General features: G+C 37.4%; 1 protein-coding gene across 2 annotated transcripts in view; it reads right to left on the bottom strand.

Annotated features, from left to right (window-relative positions):
• Positions 1-2,240: 2,240 nt before the first annotated feature.
• Positions 2,241-26,754, bottom strand: part of ZNF461 (zinc finger protein 461) — a 37,091-nt gene continuing 12,577 nt past the window's right edge. For both annotated transcript variants that reach the window (XM_039249716.1, XM_039249714.1), the window contains exons 3-5: positions 24,937-25,063; positions 24,041-24,136; positions 2,241-3,628 (exon numbers count right to left, since the gene is read on the bottom strand). In XM_039249716.1, the coding sequence (XP_039105647.1) occupies positions 2,241-3,628; positions 24,041-24,136; positions 24,937-25,063 (1,611 nt within the window). The remainder of the gene's footprint in view (positions 3,629-24,040; positions 24,137-24,936; positions 25,064-26,754) is intronic.

Genomic DNA, 26,754 nt, shown 5'->3' with positions numbered 1-26,754 from the left:
AGCAAATACTGACAGATCTGAAGGGAGAAGTAGATAACAATAAAAAGATAGTAGAGAACTTCAATATCCCACTTTCAACAATTGCTCTTTTCAGACAGAAAATCAGTAAGGAAAGAGTGGACTTGAATAACACTTTCGACCAAATGGAACTAATGGACATACACAGAACACTCCATCCAACAGCAGCAGAATACACATTCTTCTCAATAACACACACAACATTCTCCAGAATAGATCATATGTTAGGCTGTATGACAAGTCTTAGCACATTTAAGATTGAAATCTTATCAGTAACTTTTTTGACCATAATAGTATGAAACTACAAATCATTAACAGAAGGAAAATTGGAAAATTCACAAATATGTGAAAATTATAGATATTCAGGAGTACACACTCCTGAACAACCAATGGATCAAAACAGAAATCAAAATGGAAATCAGAGAATATCTTAAGAAAAATGAAAATGGCAACAAACATATGGGATATAACAAATGCAGTACTAAGAGGGGAGTTTACAGGGATAAAAGCTTACATTAGGGAGAAAAAAAACTTTTTGGGTTATTTATTTTTGAGACAGAGAGAGAGCACGATTGGGGTAGAGGCAGAGAGAGAGGGAGACACAGAACCTGAAACAGGCTCCAGGCCCTGAGCTGCCAGCACAGAACCCGATGCGGGGCTTGAAATCACAACCGCAAGATCATGACCTGAGCAGAAGTCAGACACTTAGCCGAATGAGCCACGCAGGCTCCCCAAGGGAGAAAAAAGTCTTAAGTAACTAACTTTACACCCCAAAGAACTACAATAAAGAACTAAGCCCAAAGTTTGCATAAGGAAGGAAATGATAAACTTAAGAGCACATATAAATGAAAGACACTTAAAAGAATAGAAAAGATCAATAAAATTTTCAAGGGTCGGCCCTTTGAAAATATAAAGTTCAAAAACTTTTAGCTAGTCTGTCTTAACCAAAAACAGAGAGACAGAGAGAGGACTCAAATAAATATTATAAACAAAAGAGAGAGTTCCAATATTATAGTAAAGGATTGCAGGCAATGAAGGATTTGGAGAAGAAAGGCAGTAAATTGTTTGTAAATCCCTGGGAAATAGTGAAAATAAATGAAAGAGGACTAAATTTGGAATGATGAGATTTCATAAAATAAAGATTATGATTAATCCACTTTCATCCAAAGAATTAAAAAAATTTAATCCCTGTAAGAAAACAAAAGAACTGACAGCTGGTACTATAGTATCAGGTATTAAGAAAGCTTTAATTTTTACTGTACTTGTTTGATAACTTTTGAATTTTGTAGCATGTATTTTTATTGCCTGGATTTTTTAACTAAAAAATTAATGTAACATCAAAACTACATACTGTTATGTTTGGTAACCTACCCAATGGAAATAAAAGAATGGTGATTTAAGAATATTTATTGTTATGATCATTTCTGATGAAAAAGAAATAGAACATTCGAATGTCTACAGTAGGGAATGGCTTAAAACACTGAAATACTAGAAATATTCGGAAGCTTTAAAAACAATGAGTTAGATCTATATGTATTCCCCTGGAAAAATGTCCACAATTATTTACGTGCAAAAAGAAATTGCCATGAAATATGTCACTATATGCTGTAAAACCTTCCACATACATGCAATAAACTCTTTATACTTGCAAGTATGTCTGAGCAGGATGGAGCAACACCAACCTAGTGGCTCTCACAGATTTGTGGGAGGGGAAGAAATTGTTTTCACTTTATTTCTGCCACTTCACTGGTTTCAGTGAAAACACTTATTTTATAAAATTTATTTCCAATACTGGTTATTATAATAACTCAGAAACAGCATTGGAACTAGAGCAATTTTTACCTGTTAATAACTTTTCCATTTTCCTGCTTGAAGTATTTTTCTTTAAAAAAAATTTTTTTTAATGTTAGTTTTGATAAAGAGAAAGACAGAGTGAGAGTGGGGGAGGGGCAGAGAGAGAGAGGGAGACACAGAATCCGAAGCAGGCTCCAGGTTCTCAGCTGTTTAAACAGAGCCCGACATGGGGCTTGAACCCACAAACCATGAAATCATAACCTGAGCCTAAGTCAGATGCTTAACCGACTGAGCCACCCAGGTGTCCCGAAGTTTTGTTTTGTTTTGTTTTTTTCTCAAGGATCATTGAAATAAATCAATACTAATGAAATTCAGTATTTTACCAACTTTTAAATTAAAAAAAGAAAATGTAAATTTCAAAAATAATTTCATGATGCTAGACTAGGATGGGGAGAGAGAAGAGGAAACTTTACTGGCATCTCAACAGTATGAAGTGTCTGATGTATATTAAATTGTAAGCCATGATTAAAGGCCTTTCCACAGTCATAAGGTTTCTTCCCAGAATGAATTCTCTGATGGTGTGAGAAGCTTGAATGATAGCTAAAGGTCTTTCCACATTCCTTACATTCATAGGGCTTCTCACCAGTATGTATTCTCTGATGTTGAATAAGGTGTGAATGAAGTCTAAAGGCCTTACCACATATCATACATTCATGAGGTTTCTCACCAGTATGAATTCTCTGATGTCTTTTGAGATGTGAGCACTGTCTAAAAGTCTTCCCACATTCCTTGCATTCATAGGGTTTCTCACCAGTATGAATCCTCTGATGTAGGGTAAGTTGTAAGCCATCACAAAAGGCTTTCCCACATTCACTACATTCATAAGGTTTTTTGCCAGAATGAATTTTCTGATGGTGAGAGAAGCTTGAGTGATAGCTAAAGGCCTTTCCACATTCTCTACATTCATAGGGTTTCTCACCAGTATGAATCCTCTGATGTATGGTAAGGTGTGAGCGATGCCTAAAACTCTTTCCACATTCTTTACATTCATAGGGTTTCTCACCAGTATGGAGTCGCAGATGTTCAGTGAGTTGAAAGCCACGAATAAAAGCCTTCCCACACTGCTTGCATTCATAAGGCTTTTCACCAGTATGAAGTCTCTGATGTTGAGTAAGCTGTGATCGCTGCCTAAAGGCCTTCCCACATTCTTTACATTCATAAGGTTTTTCACCAGTGTGAATTCTCTGATGCAGAATAAGTTCCGAGCCATAATTAAAGGCCTTCCCACATTCTTTACATTCATAGCGTTTTTCGCCATTATGGATTCTCAGGTGTTTAAGTTGTGGACAATGAATAAAAGCCCTCCAACATTCCTTACATTCATTGCACTTGTTACTATTTTGAATTCTCTGTTGAGTAAGGTACGACGTATTAAGAATTTCTGCACATTCCTTACATTCAGAAAGTTTTTCTTTAGTATGGGTTCTTCTGTGATCACTAAAAAGTAAATGGTAACTGAAGTTTTTTCTACATTCTTTACATCCATAGATTTTCTCTCTACTATAAAATTCCTGAGTTAGTAAAGAATGTTGGTTAAATGCAGGCATGTGTTCATGGCTGATAACATATGGCCTGAAATAGCCCTCTTTTTCCTGTTGTGTCTCAAATGGAGTATTGCATTCCCAAATATCTCTGAAAATGGATTTCTCAGGATTATGACTTTTTAATTCTTCCATGATAGCCCATCGGGATGACTCGGTCTCATAAATATCTCTTTTTGGAGATAACTTCTTGGCCTCACACCTGGACAGCAAGTCTGAAAGATAACAAACATACTTTAATTGCTTGTTTTGTGTGAGAAGAAAAAATATCTATAGTAGCAAAGAGAGATAATTGAAAATAATTCACAAAGAAGATGAAAGTCTTGGAGAGCTCTAAAATATCATCATGCAACTGAATGGAAAAAAAAATGGTAAGGAAAACACAGAAAAATGAGAGCTCATAAGAGAAAGTGAGGGAGTTAATTAACAAACCAAGTCAATGGTTTTTAAATTTTTTAAAGATTTTATTTTTAAGTAATCTCTACACCCAACATGAGGCTCAAACCCACAACCCCAAGACCAGGGGTCACACACTCCACCAACTGAGCCAGCCAGGTGCCCCAATTGTTCTGAAATTTTGATCTACCTCAGGGTTTACTGTAATTATGGACGTTTAGGAAACATTCTCGATCAAATGAATCCATATCTTCCAGAGATGATTTTAGAATGAGATCAATTGATTCAGAATTTACAAAAGCATATGTTTAACACTTTCCACCAAGCCAAAGGATTATGAGATGGAGACTGCTAATTGTCCCCAAATGTCTATTATTCCCCTTTAATATCTGGATTTAACCAATGGTTTTTAGTTGAGAACAATGCTGTCCAATATAAACGCTGCATTTCCCAGGTTCTTTTGCAGAAGAATATGCCATGTAACTGGATTCTGCCTTAAAAAAAAAAAAAAAACATAAATATTATATAGTAGCTTCTGAAAGTTTAAGAGCCAGCTGGCCCATGCCCTGTATCTTTATTCTCCCATTTCCTCAGACTCCACTGTGGATATGGTGCCATGTCATATGATGGCTTTGCAGAGCAGAACTTCCGCTCCAGCCTGGACTGTAATGCAAAAGAAAATTAACCCATTATGGTCTAAGCCGTTATTACTTTTGAGTCTCTGTCACATGCAGCCAAACCTATAACCAAACTAATGCAGCTTCCTATTGAACTGAAATTTAAAAATCCAATTCTTTAACATGAGAACAAAGGGCCTCTGCCGACTTACCAGACCTCATTTTGAGTTCTCTTCCCTTTTATCCATGTGCTACAACATTAATCTCCTTTCAACAATTAGGACATTCCAAAGTCTTTCCTATCTTAGAGCCTTTCAGAGGCTGTTTCAGAAGAAAAAGCTTAAGACTGACAGCTATACAAAGCATTCTATTCTAACACAATTTATTTTTTCATTTTCCTAAGGATGACATACGGGTTGTTTTCAATTGCTGGCTATTACGATTAGTACTGCTATGAACCTTCTTGTACATTTCTTTTGGTGGAAATAGGACTCCTTTCTACTAAATGTATATATTTTTAAGTGAAACTGTTGCACACAGAATATGCATTTGTTCAGCTTTGGCTGACACTATCCAATAGTTTCCTCATTTTCTCATCTAACTGTAAAAGAGTTCCAGTTCCTCATGTCCTCCCCCACACTTGTTATTGTCAATCTTATATTCAGGAATCCTGGTAGAAATGTCATGATACTGCATTGTGGCTTAATTTGCAATTTCCCTGATGACTAGTGAGGTTGAGCACTTTTTCATATGTTTATTGGCCAACTGGATACATTTTTTAATAAAATGCCAACTCAGGCTTTTTGTCCATTTTTACTGATTGTGTGTGTGTATGTGTGTGTGTGTGGTAAAATTTATGTAACATAAAATCTACCAGTTTCATCATTTTGAAGTATACAGTTCAGGGGCACCTGGGTGGCTCAGTCAGTTGAACGTTCGACTATCAGCTCAGGTCATGATCTCACAGTTCATGGGTTCAAGATCCGTGTTGGGCTCTGGGCTGAATGCTGGCTCAGAGCCTGGAACCTGCTTTGGATTCTGTGTTTCCTTCTCTCTCTGTCCCTCCCCCACTTGCACACTGTCTCAGTCTCTCAAAAATAAATGTAAAAAAAATTTTGAAGTATACAATTCAATAACTTTTAATACATTCTCAATGTTGTGCAACCATCAGATCACTAATTCCAGAACATTCTCATCATGCCAAAAAGAATCCCCATACCCACAGTGATTTCCTATTCCCCTATTCTCCCCAGTCCTTGGCAACCACTAATCTGCTTTGTATCTATATGAATCTATTTATTCTGGATATTTCATACAAATGGAATAATTAAATATGTACCTTTTGTGTCTTTTTTCACTCAGTATAATGTTTTCAAGGATCAACCAGGTTATAATATGTATCAGTACTTCGTTCCTTTTTTATGGCCAAGTAATATTCCATTGTACAGATATACCATCTATTGCTTATCCATTCATCAGTCAAGGGTCACTTGAGTAGTTTCTGGATTGTACTGTTCTTTTTTTTCTTGTACGACGTCTTAATATATTCTGAATATAACCAACAAATTGCAAATATCTTCTCACACTCTAGGGCTGGCACTTTCACTCTCTTAATAGTATGTTTTGATGAATAGAAGTTCTTAATTTTAAGGCAGTCTAATCCCAAGGTCATGAAAATATACTCATACTGTATATTCTAGGAGCTTTTACTATTTTACTTTTCATATATAGATCTATGATTACCTAAATTAGATCTTAGGATATGAAGAAGAAATCAAGATGCCTACGTTTTTTTGTTTTTAAAAAATTTAATGTTTATTTACTTTTGAGAGAGAAGGACAGAATGTGAGTGGGGGAGGGGCAGAGAGAGAGAGGGAGACACAGAACCCGAAGCAGGCTCCAGGCTCTGAGCTGTCAGCACAGTGCCTGATGCAGGGCTCAATCTCATGAGCCATGAGATCATGATCTGAGCCAAAATCAGATGCTTAACTGACTGTGCCACCCTGACGCCCCTAGATGCCTAGTTTTTCATATAGTTATCCAATTGGCTCAGCACCAATTTACTGAAAATACAGTACTGCCTACCTTTCTCTGTAATCCATTCCAATAAATATTTCAACTCCCATAATTATGTTGAAAATTTTCTAGCTAAGGTCACTAACAAAATCACTTTGCCAAAATCACTGCTCTAGTGCTAGTCATCACTCTACTTGACTCGTTGGCAGTATTTGACACAAATGATCAATCCCTCAGCTTCCTATATACCATATTCTCCTAGTTATCTTCCTACCTTTCTCTTTGTATTCAGTTCCCCCTAGTGCATACTCTTTTACTACCTGACCTCTAAATATTAGAATGTCCCAGAACCCAGGCTCTGGCTAGCCATCAATATACTCTTTCCCTATGACAGGTCTGGGTTAAGTTCTAGTCATATACTCCTAAGTCCTAAATTTACAACTCTAGATTTAAAATTTTTTTTTAAATTTATTATTGAGAGAGTACAAGTAGGGAAGGGATAGAGAGAGGGGAAAGAGGATCCAAAGTGGGCTCCGTGCTGACAGCAGCAAGCTGGATGTAGGGCTCAAACCCACAAACCATGAGATCATGAACTGAGCCAAAGTTGGTCACTCAACTGACTGAGCCATTCAGGCACCCCTATAACTCTAACTTAAAAAAAAAAACAAACCTGATTGTGGCATAATATACATAACATAAAATTTAACATTTTAACTATTTTAAAGTATATAATTCAGCAGTGTTAGGTATGTTCACATTTTTGTACAACCAATCTCCAGAACTTCTGCAACTTGCAGAACAGAAACTCTGAGCTCATTAATAACTCCCTTCCATCCCTTCCTCCCCCAGTTCCTGGCACCCATCATTCTACTTCTGTTCCTACAGATTATTCTAGATACTACATATCAGTGAAATCATACAGTATCTGTCTTTTTGTGACTTGTATTTTTCACTTAGAATAATGTCCTCAACATGCTAATCCACGCTGTAGTATGTGTCAGAATTACTTCCCTTTTAAGGCTGGGTAACATTACATTATATATAATATATATGTGTGTGTGTGTACGCATGTGCACACACACACACACACACACACATTTTGTTTATCCACTCATCTTTTGATGAACACCTAGGTTGCTTCCAACCTTTGGCTACTGTGTATTGTGCTGCCATTATGTATACATGGGTATACAAATACCTGTTAAAGTTGCTGCTTTTGATTCTTTGGGTTATATATCCAGAAGTGGAACTGCTAGATCTTTTAGTAATTCTATTTTTTATTTTTTGAGGAACCATCATACTGTTTCCCACAGTGGCTGTACCATTTTACACTCCCACCAATACAAGGTTCCAATTTCTCCACATCCTCACCAACACTTGTTATTTTGGTTTTTGACAGCAGTCATCCTAATGGATGTGAGATTCATTGTGGTTTTGATTTGCATTTCCTTAATCACTAGTGATGTGAGCATCTTCTCATGTGCTTGTTGGCCATTTGTTTATCTTCTCTGAAGAAATGTCTATTAAAATCCTTTCCCCAAGTTGCTTGGTTTCTCTGATGTTGAGTTGTAAGATTTCTTTATACATTCTAGATATTAACCTCTTGTCAGATATATGATTTATAAGTGTTTTCTCCTATCCCATAGGTTGCCTTTTTATTTTATTGTGTTCCTTTATGTGTATACTTCTAGTTTTTATCTTACCTGAGTTCCACATTAATCATCTAACTGCCTACTTGAAATCTTCAAATATGATGTAATAAGTATCTCAATCATAACTTGTCCAAAGAGAACTTTCAATTCTCCCTTTTTCCATACACTAGCTTAAACCATCTCAGTAAATGCAACCACCTTTTACCAGTAGGATAAACCAAAAGCCTAGTTCTTTAATTCTTATCAAGCTTACAATCCATTAGCAAGCATAGTCAACTTATTCTTTAATATGTATAGTAACTTCTGATCAGTTGTTACCACCATGTCTATCACAGTCTGAGCTACCACTATTTTACTACTGCAGTAGCCCTCAAATTGGTGACCTGCTTACTTTCTTGTTCCACTAAGCTAAGCATATCATATCTAAATGACATCATATAACTTTTGCTTTCAAATCCCTTTAACAGTTTCCCATGACATTAGACAAAAAAGATTCTTATAATGGTCTATAAGGTTCTATATTCTTTGTTTTCTATTTACCCCTCTGATCAAAATTTGTAGGTGCAACTAAAGCTGCAGGTAGCAGCAAACTTATGGCCTTAAATGCAAATAGAAAAAGGAAATCTTAAAATGTATCATCCACATCCTGCAACCCCAGGGGCAGTGATGTGTTGGTGAAGATTTAACAGTGGGATCTCTGAAAGTAAATATAAAGATAAACAGATAGATAGGTGACAGATAAATAAGCAAATAAATAAATAAGTCCCTGAAAAAATAAAAATAAATGAATCATCTAAACATGTATCTCAAGAGGCTAGGAGAAGAGCAAACTAAAATCCCAAAAAGTAGAATAAAGGAAAAAATAAAGATGGGGCAGAATAAATGAAACAAAAAGAAACATATAGTAGAGAGGATTCCAGCAAGACTGATCAAGAAAAATAGACTATCTTCCTTACAGATTTTATGTTTACAAAAGAAAAAAAAAAACTACAGTGAAGAAATACGGCAAACACCAGCCAAGCCAAGTGAACAAAGGTAACATCACCAACGATGGGACAGTATGACATTATATGCCTCCTTAACGATACGCTGAGAAGGATATACCACTAATGCAATAATTTTGCCAAGAATGTATAACCTGAATTCAATAAGGGGAAGAACATTCTATAAACTGGTCCACATCCTTCAAAAGTACCAATGTCATGAAATACAAAGAAAGGCTGAGGAACTTTTCAGATTAAAGTGAAGTGAAATGTAACGTGAAATCCCAAATCAGGTGAACAAAACAATGTTGGACTAATTAGTGAATATGAATATAGATAATACATAATAGTTTTGCGTCAATGTAAAATTTCCTGAATTTATGAAATGTAAGAGAATATCCTCATTCTCAGAAAAGATAAGCTTAACTACTTAGGGTAAAGTGACTTAACAGAAATGAAATAATAAAGCAAATATGGCAAAATATAAACAAGTAGTGAGTCTAGGGGAATGGCATATGGGAGCTCTTCTGCTATTCTTGCATCTCTTCTCTAAGTTTAAAATTAATTTAAAATAGGGGCGCCTGGGTGGCTTAGTCGGTTAAGCATCCGACTTTTGCTTAGGTCATGATCTCGCGGTTCGTGGGTTCGAGCCCCGTGTCGGGCTCTGTGCTGACTGCCAGCTCGGAGCCTGGAGCCTGTTTCAGTCTGTGACTCCCTCTCTCTCTGACCCTCCCCTGCTCATGCTGTCTCTCCCTCTCTCTCTCCTAGAAATAAATAAAACATTAAAAATTAAAAAAAAATTAATTTAAAATAAATTTCTACCTTATAAAAGAGAGATAGCAGATACAAATACCTAATATTACAAGTGAAAATGGGGACATTATTACAGAAAGAAAATCATACCCTCATAGAGTTACATACTAGTAGAAGTAACATCCAATAAATGATTACTAAATCCATCAGTGTGTCAGATGTGGGGGGGGGGGAGGCTACAGAAACATACATTAAGAAGGAAAGAGATATAGTTCCAAATAATGGAAGTGAAGTATAATTTTAAAGTAGTGAGAAAAGCCTTACTTTTCTGACATTTGAAGGGAAAAAAACTGTAGGAGAGAAAACAGTGATGGCTACCCAGGGAAAAAGCAATCCATGAAGAGAATATAGCAAGTCCATAAAATGAAAGTTTCATAGACTTATTAGAGAAATAGTCAGGAGATTAGGATAGCTGAAATCAAGTAAGAGAAGACAGAGACCTGGAGACCAGAGAGATTCAATACAAATCTAATAAAACCCCTATGATGTTGCTTGAGGAGCTTGAAAAACTGACTCAAAAACATATTTGGAAAAACAAAGTTTAATAACAGCCAAAATACTACTGAAGAACAAAACCAGAGAATTTATCCTGCCTATGATAAAGACATCATAAAGACTTAAAAATTAAGACAATGTGGTATTTACACAGGGTTTGACCCACAGAAAGATTAGAAGCCGACTCATATAGGAAGCACTACAGATCAGTGATGAAAGAATAATTTAATAAATGATATTAGAACAATTAGCTATAGATATAAAAAATTACTCTGGTCCCTTATCATACACCGTAAATACACAAACTCTAAATGGGTTAAAGACGTGCAAGTTAAAGGAAAAACTATAAAGCTTATCCAGTATGATCACAACAGCCAAGCTGTATGCCTGCAAGAAGTCAGCTGTATTTGTTCTCCGCCCTGTCAGATGAAGTGAATATGAAAACTGGTTGTTTCACTAAGCTGTTTAGGAAAGACCACATAATGGCAATTATTTAAGAAAAAGCAAACCAACAAACAAAAAAACCCTCAAACAAACCTGCTGCTAGAAAAAGATTGGTGGTGGTGGTGGTGGTGGTGGCGGCGGCAGCGGCAGTAGTGGTGATGGTGATGTAAAAATGAAGTACTCTAAGGTGCCTGGGTGGCTCAGTTAAGTGTCAGACTTGTGATTTCAGCTCAGGTCATGATATCATGGTTTGTGGGATCAAGCCCTGCATAGGGCTCTGTGATGACAGCATGGAGCCTGCTGGGGATTCTCTCTCTCCCTTTCTCTTTGCCCCTGCCCCCTGTTCTCTCTCTTAAAATAAATAAATATACTTAAAAAAAAAAAGTACTCTGCACACACACTGTCGTTATGATCTCCCACCTCTTTAAAGAAATCAAACCAAATATCACAGAAAATTCATATTCTAAAGTTCCTTCTTAAAAGATTTAAAATCTCAATTACAAAGATAGTGCACTGTTTCCTGCTTCTCCCTTAAATAAAATTAAAAACTCTAGAAATTAACTATCACCCAACAATAAAATAATTTTGAGAGCTGAAAGAAAGAAGGTTTATTGATTTGGATTCTCTGGACTTGAGGAACTACCAGATGGCGAGTTCTCTTGGTTTTCTTTTCTTTTTTGTTTTTTCCTTTTTTTTTAAATTCCACTACAATTAACACAGAATGTTAAATTTGTTTTAGGTGTACAATACATCGATTCAACAATTCTATACATTACTCACTGCTCATCACAATTAAGTGTACTCTTAATCCCCTTCACCTATTTCACCCATCCTCCCACCCACCTCCCCTCTGGTAATCATCAGTTTTTTCTCTGTATTTAAGAGTGTTTTTTGTATCTTTTTTCCTTTGTTTTGTTTCTTAAATTCCACATATGAATGTAATCATATATTTGTTTTTCTCTATTTCATTTAGCATTATACTTTCTAGATCCATCTATGTTGTTGCAAATGGCAAGATTTCATTCTTTTTTATGGCTAAGTAATACTCCATAGTATATATATACCACATCTTCATCCATTCATCTGTTGATGGACACTTGGTTTGCTTCCATATCCTGGCTATTGTAAATAATGCTGCAAAAAACAAAGGAGTGCATATATCTATTCAAATTAGTGTTTTCATATTCCTTGTGTAAACACCCAGTAGTGTAATTACTGGATCATATGGTAATTCTATTTCTAATTTTTTGAGGCAACTTCATACTGTTTTCCACAGTGGCTGCACCAGTGTGCACTCCCACCAATAGGGCAGGAGGGTTCCTTTGTCTCCAAATCCTCACTAACACTTGTTTTTTGTTTTTTATTTTAGCCATTCTGATAGGTGTGGAGTGGTATCTATCTCATGGTGGTTTTGTTTTGCATTTCCCTGATGATCAGTAATGTTGGACATCTTTTCATGTGTCTGTTGGCCATCTGTATGTCTTCTTTGAAGAAATGTCTATTAATATCTTCTTCCCAATTTTTAATTGGATTATTTGGTTTTTGGTTATTGAGTTGTATCAGTTCTTTATATATTTTGGATACTAGCCCTTTATTGGATATGTCATTTGCAAATTTTGGTAGATTTTCTTTTAGTTTTGTTGATAGTTTCCTTTGCTGTATAGAAGTTTTTTTGTTTTTGTTTTTGTTTTCTTTTACTTAGACAAAGTCCCAATAGTTTATTTCCCTTGCATCAGGAAATAGATCTAGAAAAATGTTGCGATGGCCAATGTCAGAGAAATTACCGTGTTCTCTTCTAGGATTTTTTATGGTTTCAGGTCTCATTTTTAGGTCTTTAATCCATTTTGAATTTATTAACGTGTATGATGTAAGAAAGCAGTCCAGTTTTATTCTTTTGAATGTAGCTGTCCAGTTTTCCCAACACCATTTGTTGAAGAGATGTTCTTTTTCTCATTGGATATGTATGCCTCCTTTGTCCTAGATTAATTGACCATGCAACTGTGGATTTATTTCTGTATTTTCTATTTTGTTCCATTGATCTATGTGTTTAATTTTGTGCCAGTACCATACTGTTTTGATTACTACAGCTTTGTCATGTATCTTGAAATCAGCTATTTTTTCTTCTGATACATTTCCCCCCCTTTTTTCCTCTTCTTCTGGGATCCCAAAAATGTGAATATTATTATTCTTGATGGTGTCACTGAGTTCCCTTAATCTATTTTCATTTTTTGTAATTCTTGTTTCTTTCTCCTGTTCAGCTTAATTGCTTTCCATTAGTCTGTCCTCCAGGTCACTGATCCATTCTTCTGCTTCCTCTAGTCTACTATTTATTCTATGTAGTGTATTATTGAGCTGAGTTCTTCATCTCTGACTGGCTCTTTTTAAATGTTTTCTGTCTCTCTGTTGAAGGTTTCACTGAGTTCCTCCATCCACTCTTTTCACAAGTCCAGAAACTTTCACAAGTTTATGACCATTACTTTAAACTCTCTATCAGGCATATTACTTATCTCCATTTCACTTATGTCTCTTGCTGTGATTCTTGTCCTGTTCTCTGATATTCCCCTAACACTTTGTGTCTGTTTCTATGTGTTAGGAAAGTCAACCATGTCTCCTCTTGAAAGTGGGGGCTTATTTTCTTTTTAATGTTCATTCACCTATTTTGAAAGAGAGAGACAGAACATGAGCAGGGGATGGGGAGAGAAAGAGGGAGAGAGAGAATCCCAAGCAGGCTCTGCACTGCCAGCATAGATTCCAACGCAGGGCTTGAACTCATGAACCTATGAGATCATGGCCTAAGCCAAAATCACGAGTCAGACACTTAACAGACTGAGCCACCCAGGTGCCAGGAAGTTATGGCCTTATAAAGAGGTCCTATTCTTCCCTGCATACAGTGTCCTCAGTTTACCAGAATCTGGCACTTTAGCGGTGTCTGCTATGTGTGTTGCATGCACCCTATTGCTGTGGCTGAGCCATGTTTACCTTCAGTCTAGTCATCTGCAAAGGTTCTCTTTGCCTGTTCTGAGCAGAGCTTGGTGCCTATGTTGTTAGTCGGCCAGTCTGGGGCTGCTTTGGGCTTGAGCTAGGTTAAACCAAGTGTTTGCCAGAGATGCAGTAGCACCAAACTTCAGGTCACTCTCTTTGTGTTGTTCTCTGAGAAGTTTTCATTGGTGGGCAGGGCCAACAGTCAGACCAGATGTCAGTCGCCTGCCCACTGCTGGGGCCAAGGTCGAACTTGTGTGTGTGGATATCTTCCCCTGTTCCCAGGACAGGAGTCACTTTGGAGAGGTGCTGGCTCCTGTTGGAGGCACTTACATGCTGTCATGCTTGTGGCCCCAGTTTGGAGAACTCCTGCCAGGCCAGGCTGGAGGGGCAAGATCCATAGGAGAATATGGGGCAAGGCACACAGTGTGAGCAAGGTTTGCACTAGTCTGAAGTGGAAGAGGACCTGTAGCTACTCTAGAGAACTGCTAAGGGCAAGTTCACTGTTAGCAAAGGACAGGGCATGTTGTCCTTAGCAAGGTAGGTGGAGAGCGCGCATGCTGTTCTGGCTCCCACAAGTATCCATACTGGGGGTCAGGGAGGGAAATTGTGCTCACCAGCTCTTTTGTTCTTGGAGAAGTCTCCCATAGGTCCCTGTCCCTCTAACACACATTCCGAGATTAGCAAATAAATCTTCCTATGTACCCCAGGTGTTTTTCATATTGCTGCTTCTATGCTATATCTCAGAAGGGCTATATGTTATGCAGTCTCTTTAAGGGTGGGGATTCAGTTTCCTATCACCCTCTTTGTTCTCCCAGAGTTGAGCCTGCTGAATTTTTAAATATTTTTTTATTTTAATTTTTTAAAATTTATTTCTGAGTAAGAGAGACAGCGAGAGCAGGGGAGGGTCAGAGAGGGGGGGGACACAGAATCCAAAACAGGCTCCAGGCTCTGAGCTAGCCAACAGCACAGAGCCCGACGCAGGGCTCGAACCCACGAACCATGAAATCATGACCTGAGCCGAAGTCGGACGTTTAACCATCTGAGCCACCCAGGCACACCAAGCCTGCTGAATTTTTAAGGTTCCAGGTGTTAGGTGTCACTGATTCAAGAACTTGTGAAGTTAGGCCCCTCTGGCTTTCAAAGCTAAGTATTAATGGGGATTCTTCTTCCCAGTGTGGGTCCCCCATGCCTGGGATGCCTAGGGTGGGATCTGCTCCTCTTCCTTGTCATTGCCTATGATGTCCCTCCCTCCAGCAGACATTCTTGCAGGTCATTTTAGCTCCTGCTCACATTTCCGCTCTTCCCACTCTTTCTAATGTGGTAGCTTCCTTACATTTAGCTGTGGACAGTCTGTTCTGGCAGTCTTCAGGTCATTTTCTGGATTATTCACACTGGTGTGGGTGTTATCTAGGTGTATCTGTGGGACAAGGTGAGCTTAAGATCCTCTTATTTCACCATCATCCTAGAAGTTTTTCCCTGGATTTTCTTTTTATCTTTCATATGCCCCCATAATGGGCACTGGACAGCAGGCCCGCAAGCAATAACAGGCATACATGTGCACATACACACACATCAAGAGAAATCTACGCTATCTAGCCAAAAGGCCAGGAGCAGTGAAGTCCAACAGACTTAGTGGGATTCCTAGCACTTGCTCCCTAGCAACAGTTTCATCAGCTGGCTGCAGAAGCAGGAAGAATTCTCAGTGACTGATCTACCACTAACTGCAGCAAGAGAAACTCTCTTGATATACAAGCCCCCTCTTCACAACCAGAGCACTGACAGATCAATTCACCCAGAAAGGTACTATTGGCAGAGTGCTGCATCTCCCTGTCCTCTGCCCAGTGACATAAGGAAATCCATAACCAGTGGCTTCTGTATCTCAGTGAAGCTCAATGTATAGGGCTTCTGCCTCCCTCATCCCACAGAAGGCAGTCCAGCTATACTGGGGATCCACAGAAGCTTTCTGTCTCTGCAGATAACACCATCAGGGATTGAGCAGGAGGGCCAGCAGTACCAGAATATAAAGCATATCAGAATAGTATTGAAAGAGCTCTGAATACTAAGCTGCCATTAGAACTAAAGGCTATAAGAGTAGGCAAGATCTATACACTAAGCCTAACAGCATGACTTCCTACTAAAATAGGAGATTTAAATAGATTTAAGCAGAATCAAGACTCTCTTGGGGCACCTGGGTGGCTCAGTCAGGTAAGCGTCTGACTTCGGCTCAAGGTCATGATCTCATGGTTCATGAGTTCAAGCCCCACGTTGGGCTCTGTGCTGACAGCTGGGAGCCTGGAGCCTGCTTCGGATTCTGTGTCTCCCCCTCTCTCTGCCCATCCCCCACTCATGCTCTGTCTCACTCTCTCTCAGAAATAAATAAATGTTAAAAACAAAATTAAAACAAAAAAAAGATTCTCTTAACATAATAACTAAAATGTCCAGGATACATACCAAAAGCCAGGAAAACCAAAATCAGAAGGAGAAAAGACAATCAACTGAGACCAAAGCAAGATTAATTAGATGCTGAAACCACCTGACAAGTATTTTACAGTGGTCTTCATAATAAGGCATTGACATCAATTACAAACTCTCTTTTAACAAATTAAAAAAAAACCCAGACTATTTCAGAAAAAGTAGTACTGATATAAAAGAAATAAGTGTAATGAAAAATGTAATCACCATTATAAAAAGATACACTACATGGTCTCTAGAGTAGACATAACAGAAGCTAGAAATCAGTGAAGTTAAAGACAGAAGTTATTTAATCTGAAAAATAAAAATAAACAAAGAAAAAATTCAGCCTCATTCCCTATGGGACAATAATAAAAGATTGAACATTTATATCACTCAAGTGCCAGAAGGAGAGAAAAAGACTGTGGGACTGAAAAAGTATTCAAAGATATAACAGTTGAACTTCCCAAATTTCATTTAAGACACAAATCTATAGATTTAAAAAACTCAGCAAATACCTAATAAGATAAATCCAGAGAATCAAAACCAGCACACTCATGGCTGAAAACTAGACAAAGAAAAAAATATTTAAAATAGAAACATACATTATATATTGATGATTAAAAAACACCAAAAGATGGGGCAGCTGGATGGCTCAGTCAGTTAAGCTTCTAACTTCGGCTCAGGTCATGATCTCACAGTTTGTGGGTTTGAGCCCCGCGTCGGGCTCTGTGCTGACAGCTCAGAGCCTGGAGCCTGCTTCAGATTCTGTGTCTCCCACTCTCTCTGACCCTCCCCTGCTCATGGCCTCTCTCTCTCAGAAATAAATAAAACAGGGGCGCCTGGGTGGCTTAGTCGGTTAGGCGTCCGACTTTCGCTTAGGTCATGATCTCACGGTTCATGGGTTCGAGCCCCGCGTCGGGCTCTGTGCTGACTGCCAGCTCAGAGCCTGGAGCCTGTTTCAGTTTGTGACTCCCTCTCTCTCTGACCCTCCCCTGCTCACGCTGTCTCTCTCTCTCTCTCCTAGAAATAAATAAAACATTTAAAAAAAAAAAAGAAAGAAAACATTTTTTAAAAATTTAAAAAACAAACAAACACCAAAAGACTGGTTTTCTCACTTGAAACCATGGAGACCAAGAGCAAACACCACAATAGTTTTCAAATACTAAAATAAAAGAACTGTCAACCTTAAATTCTACACCCAGTAAAATTATTCTTAAGGAATGAAGAAATAAAAGCATTCTCAGACAAAGGAAAACTAAGAAAATTTGTTGTTGCAGATAGGTCCTTAAAGAGTGGCTAAAGGAAGCTCTTCCAACACAAAGAAAATGATAATAGAAGGCTGAGACCCGCAGCAAGGAAAGAACAATAGAATGGGCAAAAATAGAAAAAAAAGTAATAGGCTATCCTTTACCTCATGAGTTTCTTTAATCTTATTTTATGGTAAAGCAAAAATTATAACACTGTTTCATGGTAGAAGAAATACTTTAAACAATTATACTAAAGAAGTGGAGGGGCGCCAGGGTGGCTCAGTTGGTTAAGCGTCCAATTTCAGCTCAGGTGATGATCTCACAGCTCGTGAGTTCGAGCCTCGTGTTGGGTCTGTGCTGATAGCTCAGAGTCTGGATCCTGCTTCGGATTCTGTGTCTCCCTCTCCCTCCCCCTCCCCCACTCAGTCTGTGTCTCTCAAAAATAAATTTTAAAAAATTTAAAAAACATTTGAAAAATTAAAAAAAAATAAAGAAGTGGAGAGGGTAAAAGGACCTAAATTCATGTAAAGTTTCTACATTTCACTTGAAGTGGTAAAATGTCAACATCAGCAGGCTGCAATAAGTATGCACAAATATGCTAATACCTACAGCAAACAATAAAATAAAAATAAACAAAAGCAATATATTAAAAACATAAATCAAAATGGTACACTAGAAATGTTTGAGTAACTCACAGGTAAGCAAGAAAAAAGAAACAAAAGAAAACATCAAAATGGCAGACATAAGCTTTAATATAGCAATAATGTTTTCAAGAATTATTTAAAAGGTAAATGGTCTAAATCACCAATTAAAAGACAGACATTGGCACAATGGACACATAACATGACTCAACATGGTGACTATAAAAAACTTATTTCAAAGATGATATACGTAGGTTAAAAGCAAGACTAGAAAATTATATATCATGTACACATTAATTAATCAAAAGAAAGCAGAAATTTAAAAAAGAAAGTAGAAATAGTTATATTAATATCAGATAGAGTAGACTTCAGAATAAAGAAAACTAATAAGCACACAGCTTCAAAATACATGAAGCAAAAACTGATATAGCTGAAGGGAGAAAGAGACAAAGCACATTTATAGGCTGGGGACTCAAATACTCTACTCTCAGCTACTGACAGAACTACCAGACAGAAAATCAGCAAGGACAGAGAAGAACTGAACAAGACCATTAGCAATAGGATGTAATCAACACATATGGGACATGCCACCTAACAGCAGCAGAATACACAATGTTTTCAAGCACACAATGAACACTCCCCAAGACAGACCATACTCTTAAGTCATGAAGCAAATCTTAAATTTAAAAGAATCAAAATCATCACAGATCAGTGATAAATAGTCACTGATTTAACCTTGCCCAAAGAGAGATCTGGCTTTTGTCTTCATCTCCAGGGAGAAAACCTCTACAAAGAATGTCTGTTTAGGACCACCGCTACCAGATAGTCTAACAATGGGATTTATGATGTAGGCTTTGAGCCATGTGATGTCATTTCTCCTCCAGAGAGACAGGAGTCCAAAGGTATTGGCTCTCCTTCCTGAGATGCTGGAAACTAAAGGTCAGCCAATGGGCACCCAACCCAGAGCCCAATAAAAGTTCTGGACACCAAGATTTAGGTGAGTTTCTCTATTTGGCAATAATCCTACATGCATATGATTATACACAGTTGATGGGAAAAGTTACCACTGTCTGTGACTCCATTGGGTGAGTACAACTGGAAGCTCTATGGCTCTGCCATGTGTTTCTTCCTTGGCTGATTTTAATCTGGAACCTTTTACTCTAATAAACTATAACTGTGAGGATGATAGTTTTCAGTGAATTCTAGGAGTCCTTTTAGTGAACTATCTAAGGGTAGTCTTGGGAACCCCTGAATTTCCTTCTGGGGTCAAAAATAAGGGAAGACTTGTGGATTGTTCCCTCTTTCACATGAGGCCATAATGGAATCAAACTGTATGTCAATAAAAGAAAGGCAATAGGAAAATCTCCAGACATCTCCGAATAACTCACTTCGAAATAATTAATGAGTGAAAGAGAAAGTCTCAAAGAAAAAAAAAATTGTAAGGATTGAGGATACACACACACACACACACATACACACACACACACATCCTTTATATACATGGATATATATAATGAATTATAAGCATAATAAGAAACTACATATAAATTTACATTCATAATCCTGAAAACTTAGAATGGACCAACTCCTTGAAAATCTGAATCTATCAAAACTCAGCCAAAATGAAACAGGTCATCTGAATAGTCTGATAACCATGATAGAAATTAAATTTATAATTTTAAAGATCCCAAAAAAGAAACCTCCAAGTCCACATGGTTTCACTGAAGAATTTTACCAAACATTCCCAGAATGTTGTACACAATTTCTTCCAGAGAACAGAAGAGAAGTGAACACTTCCCAACTTATTTTATGAGGCCATTATTACCTGATACCAAAACCAGGCAAAGGCAGCACACACAAAATAACTGCAGACCAACATCTCCCATGAACTTAAATGATACATAATGATTAAGCGGGATTTATTCCAGGTATGAAAGGCTGATTCAATTTTCAAAAATCAATGTAATCTATCATATCAACAACAAAGGAAGAAAAAAAATCACATGATCGTAGTAATAACCATTTATGATAAAAAATAAAAAACTCCCATGGCATTAGGGAAAGAAGGGAACTTCCTCAACTTCAAAAAGAACATCTACAAAAAACCTAGAGCTGTTATACTTTATGGTTTATGGTAAAAGACCAAATTCTGAATGCTTTCCCTCCAAAACTGGGAAAAAGGATGTCCATTCTTACCAGTCTTATGCAATATAGCCCTGGAAGTTCTAACTATTCCAATAAGGCAAGAAAATATAGGGCACAGATTGGAAAAAAAGGAATAAGTTATCTATTAGCAAATGATATGACTGTCTACAGTAATGAATCAGGAAATAAATGAGTAAGGTTGAAGAATACAAGATCAACATACAAAATCAATTTAATTTCTTTTTTTTTTTTTAATGTTTTATTTATTTCTAGGAGAGAGAGAGAGAGACAGCGCGAGCAGGGGGAGGGTCAGAGAGACAGGGAGTGACAGACTCTGAAACAGGCTCCAGGCTCTGAGCTGGCAGTCAGCACAGAGCCCGACGTGGGGCTCAAACCCATGAACCGCGAGATCATGACCTAAGCGAAAGTCAGACGCTCAACTGACTAAGCCACCCAAGCGCCCCTCAATTTAATTTCTATACATTGACAATAAGCAACAGCCAAAATAAAAGGGCAATACCATTTATAAATGCTCCCAAAAAATGAAATACTTAGGTAAAAACTTAATAAAACATGTATAGAATCTATATGATAAAAATGCTAATAAAAGAAATCAAAGGAAAATACTTGAAGAAACAGGATGTGTTCAGGGATTGGAAGACTCAACAGAGCGTAGATGTTAATTCTGTAACATCATCTACAGGTTTCACATAATTCCTATGAAAATGTCAGCAAGTTTTTTTGTAGACAAAGACAAGCTTATTCCAAAATTTATATACACTGAAAAGAGCCCTAAGGATAGTCAAAACAATTTTGAAAAATAATAAATTAGGAAGAATCAGTCTTTCCATTACGAAGGCTTACTTACTCAAAGGCTTACAGTAATCAAAGTATGGTACTGGCAGTGGGTCACAAAGATCAATGGTACAGAACAGAGAACTCAAAAATGGAGCCACACAAATGTGTCCAACTGAATTCTGACAAGGGTGAAAAATCAATTCAGTGGAGAAGGGGATAACTTTTTAAATAAATGGTGATGGAGCAACTGGACATCCATAAGAGAAAAAAATTAACCTTTACTTAAAGTCTTGCATATGCAAAAATGAACTCAAGATGGTTCACACACTTAAATGAAAAATGTAAAATTATAAAACTTCTAGAAGAACATAGGAGAAATCTTTAAGACGTAGGACTAGGTAGAATGTTTAGATTTCACATCAAATAAAAAAATGAAAACAAAAACCCCTCATAGTTCATATATCCAACAAAGGCCTACCTAGAATACATAGAGAACTTTGAAAATTCAAGAGTATAACACCAAATAATCAAATTAGAAAATGGGCAAAAGACATGAACATACATTTCTCTAAAGAAGATACACAGTTAGCAAATAAACACAAGAAGATATGCAACATTTTCTATTAAGGAAATTCAAATTAAAACCACATTGAGATATCACTACCCATCTATGAGAATGGCTAACATGACAAACAGATATAACACCAAATGCTGGCTAGGATTCAGTGAAACCAAATCACTCTTACAATCCTGGTGGGAATATAAAAATCTTTATTCCAGACTTATTTTCATGAAAAAACTTTTACATGAACATAAGGAACATATATACGTTCATGTTAATGTTTGTATATATAATTATAATTTATATAATATATGTATTCAGGTAATATATATATATATGATATAGAAGGAAAAAAGCCAATTTCAGAAGGACACATACTGCAGGATTCCATTTATATAACATTCATGAAATAAAAATAATTATATAGATGTAGAACAGATTAGTGGTTACCAAGGGTTAGGAACAAGGGACCAAGGATGGGTGTAGCAGTAACAAACAGAAGGGAGCCTTATGGTGATGGTACTGCCTAGTATTCTGACTACTGCAGTACTCAAAACTGCACAGAGGTGTGTACACACACATACAGACACACACACACACACACACACACACGAATGTGTATATAATTAGAGAAGTCTGAAAAAGTTCTATGGATTGTACCAATATCAATTTTTCAGGATGATACTGTATTGTTGTGGAGGATGGTAACACTAGGGGAGACTGGAGAAAGGGTATATGGGACTTCCCTACACATTTCTTTGCAAGTTCCTGTGAATCTATAATTATTTCAAAATTGAAAGTTTTAATTTTTCTTAATGTTCATTTATTTTTGAGAGACAGAGCATGAGTAGGGGAGGAGCAGAGAGAGAGAGACACACAGAATCTGAAACAGGTTCCAGATTCCCAGCTGTCAGCACAGAGCCCGACATGGGGCTCGAACTCATGAACTAGGAGATCATGATGTGAGCCAAAGCAGGACGCTTAATGAACCGGGCCACCCAGGCACCCCTCAAAATTAAAAGTTTTAAAAAAGAAATCAGGACACCTTTGCAAAAAAAAAGAAAAGGGGGGTGCATGGCCAAGTATCAAAAATTGATAGAATGACATCTTTAAATGAAAACAAAACACTTAGGGGAGTATATATCGTTTTTCCATGATTCCCTCCATATTAGTTTCTTAGAGCTGATTTAACAAAGAACAAAGCTGATGTGGCTTAAAACAACAGAAATATACTCTTTCACAGTTCTGGAGCACTAATACTAAAGCGCAGATATCATCAAAGACCTCTAATGTGTAGAACAGACCTGCTCTTGGCCTCCAGTACCCTACACTTTCCTAGATGATCTCCTTCCTTTCCAGTCATCTCTCTGCCATCTCTACTTCTTCAATGCGATTTTCTTTAACTTTTCCAATTTCTAATTACTCTTACATATTCCTCCTATAACATTAGAACATATGTTCTTGATCCACTATTGTTAACATTTAAGAAAAGGTATTCCTGTCACCCAGTAAAGCAATTTGTAGGCATTTTTTAAATTAATAAATACTCAGGGCGCCTGGGTGGCTTAGTCGGTTAAGCGTCCGACTTTCGCTTAGGTCATGATCTCGCGGTTCGTGGGTTCGAGCCCCGCGTCGGGCTCTGTGCAGTCAGCTCAGAGCCTGGAGCCTGTTTCAGTCTGTGACTCCCTCTCTCTCTGACCCTCCCCTGCTCACTCTCTCTCTCTCTCTCTTCTAGAAATAAATAAAACATTAAAAAAAATTAATAAATACTCTGTTGATTGTGTCCTTTGATGAATAGAAGTTATATATAAGTCTGGTATATTCCCATTTGTCTATTTTTGTTTTGGTTATCTATAACTTGCTTGGTGTCATATCCCAGGAATCACTGCCAAATCCAGTGTCAAGAAACTCCCTAAGTTTTCTTCTAGTTTTGGGTCTTACATTTAGTTCTTTGATAAAGTGCTTGCTTCGGCAGCACATATACTAAAATAGTTCTTGGATTCATTTTGAGTTAATTTTTGTATATGGTATAAGGTAAGGGTCCAACTTTATTCTTTTGCATATGGATATCCAGTTTTCCCTACACCATTTGTTAATGATACAGTCATTATATACAGACCACTGAATGGTCTTGGCACCCTTGTCTGAAATCATTTGGTCATATATCTGAGGGTTTGTTTCCAGACTTTCTATTCTATTCCACTGATCTATATATCTGTCTTTATGCCAGTACTACTACACAGTTGGTTTACATAGTGTTGTAATTATTTTTGAAATCAGATTTTCCCTAATGTGTCTAAAATAACCTTACCAGCCCAACATTTTGACCACTTGGCCTAATCCTTGAAACAACTTCCTGTTTCCTGATCATTGCTCACTCACCTGGGCACTGTTTTCCTGTCACTTCCCTCATAACCATCCAGGGCTCCATCCCTTGCTCTAATGAAGAAATCACAGCTGGCTTAGAAATAGAAAGTCCTGGTTATAAGAAAAGAAATGCAGATGAGGTAGAAATCAAAGTACCTAAATACAATGATTCAGAATTGATCAAAATAAATAAATAAACTACAGCACAACATGGTACTTGATAAAGTCTACAGAAGAAAAAAAAATTAAACACTCATATTTAGGTAAACTCAAGATTAAAAAAAAACACACACAAATAAATAGGTGATAAAATGCTGTTTAAATTAGATAAGCTTTCTGTCTCTACTATGAGGGAGAAAAAAAAACAGCTTCCTGAGTATCCTTATGTCAGATATTTTTCAATGATATATGAAAAGTTCTTAGATTGTAACTCCCAAATGCAAATTGTTTAAAAGGGAGCACATTAGTTGTAGGAAATAGAAGTGTTCATTTGAGCACTAAACAGTAAGTGATATTTCTTGATCTAGCCCACTGTTACATTAATTGGGAAAGTTATTTAGTTTTAACCTGTGCGAGGGCACCTGCAGGTTTAGTATAGTGGAAATGAAACAAAAGATGAAGTGGTTTCTTTGACCATTGCACTAATAATTAATATTAAATAATTAAGCATAAGCTTTACTGGTACAGAATTTCAGTTCTGTTTTTTAATCATCAAGGAAGAACGTCAATTCTAAGTACCAGAGGAAGGTATAAGGATGGGGAAAATGAAGGTGTACCTCTATCTAGGTGTGTTCATTTCTATGCAAAGAGAAAATTCATCTAGTTATTTGAAAGGTAGCCCTAAAATCATGGAAAAGAAAGCAGAAATTCCAAGAAACACATTCTAAATTATAAGAGGCAGATAATTTTACCCAGTGAAACCAAGTTGCTATAGTTCTCCAACATCACATCTTTGTACAAACTCCTCTGCGTAGGGTTCAGGCATTCCCATTCCTCCTGAGAGACATCTATAGCCACATCTTTGAACATCACCAACCCCTAAAATGACAAATCACAGTACTATTTTTGAAATTATAATAAATATTTTTCAAAAGGAAGGAGAGGTGCTAAAGAAAACATGCAGGACAGTGGTAGTGTATGCAGTGTACAGCGAGCATAGGCAAAGGTTGGAAGCTTGTGACATGGGTCAAAAAGGGATTCAGGGCGCCTGGGTGGCTCAGTCGGTTAAATGTCTGACTTCAGCTCAGGTCATGATCTCATAATTCATGGGTTCAAGCCCTTTACCGGGCTCTCTGCTGTCAGCACAGAGCCTGCTTTGGATCCTCTGCCCATCCCCTCAACTGTGCTCTCTCTGTGTCAAAAATAAACATTTTTTAAAAAGGGATTTATTAGGACTAAAGCAGAGTGCCTACTCGCTCTTAAAAATTCAATTTCTGCAGACACATCCTCTCGCACAGGGCGGAAAACCATTAGTCATCTAGAAATTTAAAATATAAGTAGAGGTGGGGCGCTTGGGTGGCTTAGTCGGCTAAGCGTCCGACTTTTGCTTAGGTCATGATCTCGTGGTTCATGGGTTCGAGCCCCGCTTCGGGCTCTGTGCTGACTGCCAGCTCATAGCCTGGAGCCTGTTTCAGAGTCTGTCACTCCCTCTCTCTCTGACCCTCCCCTGCTCACGCTGTCTCTCTCTCTCTCTCCTAGAAATAAATAAAACATTTAAAAAAATTAAAATAACTAGAGGTTCCCAACTAAGTTAAATAGCTGGACATTTTTTAATCTTTCCAGATGTGTTATGAAAACCTCCACCTTGAGAAAAAGGACTTGAAGATTTTTCTTCATCATTATGACTATTATGTCATAAGCATTTTTTACTTTTCATGCAAATTCTTTACGAGATATCCAGTATAGCCTGTATTTTCCAAGGACAGAGATAGAACATTTCCCATCCCATATACTCTTCTTCAGTGTAATCTTGACATGCCCCCACACCATTGGTATAGGGTCTATGTTCTCTGCCCTTGAACCTGATCCTGGGAAAACAGGCTAACTTACTCAACTTATAAAGTACAGCAGAAATGACTACGTGATTTCTAAAGCTAGATTATAAAAGTGTCTCTCTATCCACTGAGAACCTACACCAATTCCCATAACGTACGTTTGAAAAGTATTTATTGTGGAAAAGTTCAAAGACTTCCTATATGTGATTCAATTTACCATTTCTCCTGACCACAGCATTTCCTGTGAAGACATCTTAGTTAGGTGGCTGGTTTTTCTCCTACAGTCTTACTCTGTCCTCAATCTCACACCATCATCTCTACTCCTTACTGCTGGTGCCAACTGTCCCTCCTCTAAATTCTAATGTCATCATTTCATCAGACTATACATCAGACTATACACATTATTTCCACTTTGTACAGTGATTTGCTGACATCCAGATTTTTGCCCCTCAGGAATTTTAGCTCCTAGCTCAGTGCCGCTATCTCCAATACTACTGCTATATTAATTCTCAGTAATTTCAAATATCTTTATAAGTATTCCATCTATTTTCCTGGCCTCCCATTTCTCTCACCTCCTCTCCAATGATCTTGCCTTCCACTCCAGTTCACTCCTTATGTCACTACCCTAGACCTTATCATGAATAGTAACTGCCACATCTCTAAAATATCAAGTGTCCTTCTCTCCGGTCACCTTTATTATTTTTTTTTATCTTTTATTTTATTTTAGAGAGAGAG

This window comes from Hyaena hyaena, unplaced genomic scaffold, assembly GCF_003009895.1.
Source record: "Hyaena hyaena isolate Hyena2069 unplaced genomic scaffold, ASM300989v1 scaffold_345, whole genome shotgun sequence".
Classification (NCBI taxonomy): Eukaryota; Metazoa; Chordata; class Mammalia; order Carnivora; family Hyaenidae; genus Hyaena; species Hyaena hyaena.
Note: the sequence above shows the minus strand (reverse complement) of the source record. Positions and strands in the feature narration are given on the sequence as shown.